We start from the raw sequence: 7,775 nt of genomic DNA, 5'->3' as shown, positions 1-7,775 counted from the left end.
CTATCATCCCTGAAAATGTCATTACAATGTGACCAACCTATATTAAGCTATTAAGGAAAGTATGTCAAAAGTAGTGGTAAAAAAGGTGCATTTGGTGCCATTCCTGAACACAGGTGTCTCATTAACATTATGCAGTGAGGTGCGCAACCTTTTTGAACCCGTCTTGGTTCACAAAAAGTGTTGTATCTCTGCAATGGTAGGGCCTATCTTCACGAAACAAAGTGCGTTGTGCTTCTTAGAGTCTGTATATCAATTGTACCAGCAGAAGCAATGTTTAAAATTGGTCCCTAACACCCTACTGTTGGGCTATAAACCCTAATTCTTCAAGCTCCTGTGGTGGGGGGGGGGGGGGGGGGGGTTGGGAGGCTTCAGCAGGGTGAGGAGGACACAGTATTATCATGGTCGTACTCGGGACACTTAAGGAGGGCCGGGTAGGTGGAGGAGTTCATCTGGAGGGAGGCCTCGTCGGAGGAGGAGATGGAGGAGGACGCCGTCGCGCCCCCGGCATCCGGGTGGAGGAACTGTGCGGAGTAGTCGGAGCAGGAGCTGAGGCGGGGCGGCCGGCAGCAGCCCTGGTGGTGGTGGTGGGGTCGGCACGTCTCCTCCTCCGCCGCGTAGCGCTTCATGAACAGATACACCGACAGGACGCCCGCCGTCTGCATGGGGGGGGGGGGGGGGCAGATGGAGACACAGGGCCCTGTTCTTTCACTGCCACACGACAGCCGGTATCAATTGTCACTGTGACAATACAGAAGGTTAGCCCTTTACTATCACACAACCGACGGCGATGATCCCTCATTAGCATCATTAGCTCCGCGGATGCTAATGATGGAGCATCGCCGTGGGTTGTGTGATGGTAAAGGGTTAAGTTATATTAGTATTGGCTAAGCGTCCCGCTCTGAGCCTTACGAGATACTCCTATCTCCTGTGATACCTAATGTATCTCCCACGAACAAAAACACATGCACCCCACCTGTATGGGGCCCCGCCCCTTATGGTGGCACCGCCCATATAACCATGACCCTGGTCATGAAACACCCTTCCTCGCCAAAACCCGTCCCAGGAAAAGATCCCTCAAGAGGGAACTCAGGGCGCGCAGAGCGGGACGCTTAGCCAATACTAATATAACTAGGTTATCTACATAACCTATCGTTATATTTCGTATTGCATCGCGTCCCGCTCTGAGCCTTACGAGATAATGGGGAAGAGCGGGCGCGAGACCCGACAGATGTACCCCCTGAGGACCCGTAAGCCCACATCAAGGGGTGCGGGGAGCCCTGTCACCCCATCCTTCCTAACGAAGGGGGGGCGCAGTCAACTCCACCTGAATGCGAACAAGAGGGAGCCAGAACCCCTTGAACACACCGTACAGGCGGAACCACGTGTGACTCAACACACTGCGGCCCATACCCATACACTCCTGCTACCCGACCAAAGGACGGGAAGCAGGAAAGGCCACAGACCCCAGAACCGCCTGGGAGACAGAACCCCCGGTCATGTCCATGAGGAAAAACCTTACAAAGGAGCCCGGGGAGGACCATGAAGCTGCAGCACAGATGGCCTCCACCGAGGCCCCACCCAGGAGAGCGGCAGAGGCAGCCACCCCACGAGTGGAGTGCGCCCTGACGCCCCCAGGGGGATCCTGCCCAGCCAGCGTGTAGCAGAGGGTAACACCCTCGCACAACCAATGGGACAGGCGCTGCTCCGACAGTGCCTTACCAGCACGAGCCCCACCGTAACAGACAAAAAGCTGGTCGGTAACCCTGAAATCCTGAGTACGGCTGAGGTAAATCCCCAAGCACGGACTGGACATGACAGGTGAAGGCCCGCATCTAACTCACCAGTGTGAGGAGGAGGACGAAACGCCTGAACCACAATATCCCGGGAGCGGAAGGAACTCCGGATATTCTTAGGCACGAAAGCAGGATTAGGTCGCAGAGTGACACCGCAATCGGTCCGAAAAGACAGGCACTCTGGATGTACCGAGAGAGCACAGAGCTCACCTACGCGTTTAGCGGAAGTGACAACCAGAAGGAACGCGGTCCTGAAGGACAGCTGTCCCAACGGCGCCCGCTCGAGCGGCTCAAACGGGGCCAAGGACAACCGACCGAGGACCAATTGAAGATCCCAAGTCGGAGCCAAGGAGCGTTGCACCGGCTTAACGCGTCGAGCGCCAAGCAGGAAACGCTTCACAAGAGGGTGGCTGAACAAGACATCCCCTCAAACCCCTCATGATAGGAGGATATAGCTGCTGCATATACCCTCACCGTCGAAGCCGACAGTCTATCAAGGAGAGACTGGAGGTAACTAAGGACAGCAACCAGGGGGCAGGAGACTGAGTCCTGGCCCCCCGCCTTACACCACACTTGGAACATACGTCATCTGCCCGCGTAAGCGCGACAGTGGAGGGAGCATGCGCATTCCAGATGGTAACACCATCAGGATCAAGAACCTGCGCCCCTCAACGTACCCGTCCCAACAACTGACCTAACAGATGTATGGGGAAGAATCCCTGGCGGCACGGCATCGGTCCCAGACCTGCCTGGCCATGTCCAGACGCAATCCTCACCCGTCAGGATGAGGGCCGCCCCGCGACAGTACACCTGCACCCACATTCTCCCTGCCGGGGATGTGGGGAGCCCTTAGGCCGCGCAGATGGAGGACGCCCATAGCCAGCCGCCCGCCGCCTGGTGCAGACAGGGGGAGCGTACTCCTCCCTGTCTGTCGATACACGACACTGACGTCGTATCGTCCGTCCTGATCAACACCATTTGTGGACCAGAAGGACCGCTTTCAACACCAACACATTGAACGTAGCGCAGACCAGGCAGCATGGTTTGCCAGCTGCCCCCTACTGCGTTGGCCCGACGCATCACCAGCGAGGGAGGCGTCGGTGAAAACGCGACGTGAGACAGCGCCGTAACCGTCCTAGGACGGAACCTCCCGAGCGTGTTGACAACACGCTCTGAGATGGATGCCCATAGCCCTCCAACCGTTGACTGGGAAGAGGAATACTCTACATCCAGTCTACAGCAACCCCAGGCTGGTAGAGACCTGCCTGGTACGAGACCTGACGATCCACCTTGACCGCGAAGGACCAGAACGTCATCAGGGCAGAACACTCCGTAACCCCGGATGACGCAGAGGCCCCAGTGCGGCCTCCACGCACTTGGTGAAGATGCGGGGAGCCAGAGAAAACCGAACGGCAGCCTCTGGTACTCATACGCTAACCCTGCAAAGGAAGCGTAGGTAAGCCCTAGGATGGAAGATCGGGGATGCGCATACGCATCCTACAGGTCTATGGAGGAGAACCAGACCCCCACCTGACAGTGTTCAACAGGTAGGAGACGATCCAAAAAAATGCTGAACCTTCCCATGGGACAGGTCCAGCCTGGGTCTTACACCCCTCCCTCCCGACTTCTCGGGCAGAGAACACCGGGAGGAGAACGCCACGACGATGGCTTGCTTCGTCCACAGAGATTGGATCTCGTCGACCAGAGCTGTCCCTGCTGGAGACCCCGACAACAGGGTCTGTACCAAACCTGAAAACGGGTGGGGTTGTGTAAACACAAGTCCCCGCCTCACCATTCTCTCCATCTACCTCGACATATGGTACTGCCGTAGTCATATGTGACGACACTCCCAACGCACCCGCCGTCACGTGGCGCAGGTCCGCCAGGAACTGTAGATAGTTGGCCCGGTCCCCCCCGCTGTGCGAAGACAACCCTGGAATCGTGCGAGGAGCGCGTTCCGTGTCGGAACACCTGACCCTGACACCACCCACGAGGCAATCGCACCCAAGGGGGAACCCCGACAGAAAAGGGCCTGTCTGATACGGGGGGCTTCCGATCAAAAAAAAAAAACCCCACTGAACACCCCTCCAGAACATGCTGAAGGAGTTGTTCTGCAGCCGGACATGCAAGGTGTAAGGCCCCCATGGGTTCCTACACACCGTAGCCCTGCAGTGATATCACTACCACCCCAAACCATGTGAGCTGCGACCACTTGCCAATATTCCAGGAGTGGGAGCACCAACATGATACCTGGCCTGGCGAAGGCGAGGCCGGGGAAGCCCGCACTGTGTGCCTCAAAAGGTTTCGAGCCCCCCTGCTGACAACACTTAAGTTGACAGACGTAACACCAGGCTCAACCAACACAGTTCAAGGTGTGGGAGCCGCTTGACAGCACAACATTCTCACGGACAGACCCAGGCTCAGCCATCAACTGGGTGTCAGCCCCTGTCTCCATGAGAAGCGAAGAATGGGGCCGCATACGCTTCAAGAAGGTTCGCGGCCCGCAGCCAAAGGAACACACCCAGAGCCCCGCTTCTGAGGGTAACAGAAAGCGGACTGAGCGGGGAGCGGGCTGCTCGCGGCAAAATGACGACGGAGTGGTTTACCAACACCGAAATCACCCAAAATGGCCGATCCCTCGGCCGCCAAGACTGTCGGCCTCGCGATACCCTGTCGATTCTCCAACCAGGGCACCACTGGCGGGGGAAACGTGGCCGCCTGTCGAGGGCCCCGTCATCGCCGCTGACGAGGCCGTGCTCTCTCTTCTTCTGGCTGCGCGGTGTGAGGCGGTGTAGGGCCTAGGACAATACCGCCCGCGCTCCAGCAGAAGACCAAAATCCCCTGCGGAGAGGGGAACCCTGAGCGGTTATAGCTTGCGGCTGGGTCAAAGCTAATAACGTCAACAACCTTGCGCGATGTGTCGACGTCGGCCGGCCCTCAAGGCCCCTCCACCAGACACCATTTCTTTAATAGAAAAAACACCAATTCGAACACAGTTCTAATCGTTGCCAATTCCATACCGTGGCGGTACAAGCCTTAACAGCCCACCAGCCACTCGCCAGGCCGACCCATGGTGTCGGCCGGGCGGGGCATTGTTTCAATATATCAAAAACAAAGGACTGACGTTAACATGGAGCACCAGTGGTGATTGCAAACAGCACCCTCCACTGTGGTGTGGACCATGAAAAGGTTAAATGAATAAAAGAGCTAAACCACAAAAACTGTAGAATGAGCAAACCCATACACACAAAGTTTAAGGGGAGACGGACCAGACCCGTCTTCATTCAAAATATTCACAACAGAACACCAGCCCTAGTTTAGCCCATTTACCAAAAAAGGTAAACAAAGCCCCCCCCCCGCACTACTCCCCCAGTATACCGATTGACCGTCAGTATGAATGGTTTGAGAGGAGAGAAAGCTGTAGCAAGACAGACCTTCTCATAGCAGAGTGACAAAATGAAACAATAGCCCCCTACACAGGGCCGCCCCAGGAGATGGGGGGCCTCGCGTCTAAAAACGCGCAGGGCCTCACATTTCTCCCAAGCGGCCCTGCCCTTATACTACTGCAGCCTAACGCCAGGCAATGTGGAACCCAAGACAACAATTGCCTGTGCACAGACACGCAACATGTTTACCATGTCGGCTGGACCCATAGCCCCACTACCCGACGCCAACCCAGATGGGAACACCGTTCAACAAACCCCGCCGGAACACAAGGTAATACCTGGCTAGAACCTAGCCACGACCTACCCCGTTGTTAACCCATTTACCCGAAAAAGGTAAATAGAACTCAAAACCCCACAACAGCTACCGACTGACCTTCATTGATGAACCGGGCAAGAGGCGGGAGAGTGACAACATCTCACGGCGGAGACATTAAAACAGCATAGCAATTAGCAGTAGTGATAGCATGCGGCAGTAGCGATAGCATGTTAGCATAGCTTTAGATGTTTTAGCAGCACGCCCAAGACAGCTTGGAAACCGTTCCCTGCAGAGAACGTTCACCAAACCATCTTGCCCCTGGCGCCAACACACAACAAGGTTGTGTTAACAACACAAACCAGCATTACTAACACTAATACCCATGCCTGAAGACACAGGGCCTACCTGAGTACAAGCTGGCCCGACAGCCAGCCTTGTACAGCTGAACCTCGATGTGCAGTCATCAAACGAGGAACATCACAGGCCCGTCGTGTCGCCGAAAACATGCGTCGAAGATGCCAGGGGCCAGCAACCTCCGGTAAGCTTCCAACATTATTAATCTTCCTTAATCTTTTCATTCCGCTAGCTCGTATGGTGCACGCATCCAATACGCTGGGACGAAAATAGAGGAAGGGTGTTTCATGACCAGGGTCATGGTTATATGGGCGGTGCCACCATAAGGGGCGGGGCCCCATACAGGTGGGGTGCATGTGTTTTTGTTCGTGGGAGATACATTAGGTATCACAGGAGATAGGAGTATCTCGTAAGGCTCAGAGCGGGACGCGATGCAATACGAAATATAACCGGCTGCCATGTGGCAGTGAAAGGGTTAAGTCTGCACGTTTACATTGCACTACTTTTATTGTCTTTTATACCTCTTCTTGTGTCTGAAATGTATGCCATTTTTATTTTGTCAATTTGTGTGCTGATTTTATGCCTATATGTTCATTTTATACGAATTGCTGCGGTGCACTCTGGTACTGCGGTCCACGTGTGAAGACGTACTATAGATAGTTATTAATATTTATTATTGATATATATATTGTAGAAATGTGTGCATTGAAAAGTCTCGACGACATTGAAAATGAGCCGTGACCTCAATTATAATCTCGGGAATAAATAAAGGCAGACACATGTTGAGAATATGAATAACTTAACTCAGTGGAATGGATCCGGTTAATACGATTTATTAACTCAGAATGATCAATACGTACAAAATGGTTATACACAGGCAAATACAGTACGTCCAAACACGTACACATACATCAATCACAGGTGCAGAGAGAGAGACACACACGAGGGATTGTGAATATTTAATAGATGTTTGAGTTATGGCTTCTCTCTCTCTCTCTCTCTCTCTCTCTCTCTCTCTCTCTCTCTCTCTCTCCAAACTTTACACTATAAAAACGGACTGGAAATTTGGATAGTGTGTGTGTGTGTGTGTGTGTGTGTGTGTGTGTGTGTGTGTGTGTGTGTGTGTGTGTGTGTGTGTGTGTGTGTGTGTGTGTGTGTGTGTGTGTGTGTGTGTGTGTGTGTGTGTGTGTGTGTGTGTGTGTGTGTGTGTGTGTGTGTGTGTGTGTGTGTGTGTGTGTGTGTGTGTGTGTGTGTGTGTGTGGTGTGTGTGTGTGTGTGTGTGTGTGTGGTGTGTGTGTGTGTGTGTGTGTGTGTGTGTGTGTGTGTGTGTGTGTGTGTGTGTGTGTGTGTGTGTGTGTGTGTGTGTGTGTGTGTGTGTGTGTGTGCGATCTTTGGCTGGTGACTTTGGAAAACTGGTGGCTGGTGAGCCAAAAAGTTAATGTCAAGCCCTGGGCGTAATCTTCTCAGACGGGGGTCTGTCTCTATACTCTATATTAATTTGGGGTTCCTTGCCATGAAAACGTTAGAGAACCAAAACGTCCATGTTGTTGATGAGGAAATGTGTGTTTTTTTGCCCTTGGTCGGGTCTTTAAATAATTATCGGGAAGTATCATATGAAGCAGCATCCCAAGCCCATGGAAACATAGACATGTTGAAAACACTTTAAGCTGCCAGGCAGGTATCCAATCAGCAGCAATCAGCTAATTAGCAGCCATCACCTGCATGCACAGTGACACAGGAGTAATCAAGATCATGGTACATAACAGTGGTAGTGAAAGGGTTAACCCTTTGTCGTGCGGCAGTGCAAGGGTTAACCTTTCTTCATTGTCGCAGTGAAAGGGTTAACCATTTTTGGTAGTGTGGTAGTGAAAGGGTTAACCTTCTGTAGTGTGGTAGTGAAAGGGTTAACCCTTTGTCATGCGGCAG

The 7,775-nt window shown here is 53.4% G+C and overlaps 1 protein-coding gene across 1 annotated transcript in view; it reads right to left on the bottom strand.

Moving 5' to 3' along the window:
- Positions 1 to 368: 368 nt before the first annotated feature.
- LOC311232412 (voltage-dependent calcium channel gamma-5 subunit-like) overlaps positions 369 to 7,775 on the bottom strand; it is a gene marked incomplete at both ends in the record, with an annotated part of 90,106 nt that continues 82,699 nt past the window's right edge. The window contains one exon of the mRNA XM_084319196.1: positions 369 to 656. Within this exon, the coding sequence (XP_084175322.1) occupies positions 369 to 656 (288 nt within the window). The remainder of the gene's footprint in view (positions 657 to 7,775) is intronic.

This window comes from Notolepis coatsorum (assembly GCF_963971535.1).
Source record: "Notolepis coatsorum genome assembly, chromosome: 7".
NCBI classification, from domain to species: Eukaryota; Metazoa; Chordata; class Actinopteri; order Aulopiformes; family Paralepididae; genus Notolepis; species Notolepis coatsorum.
This window is presented reverse-complemented; position numbering and strand designations above follow the sequence as displayed.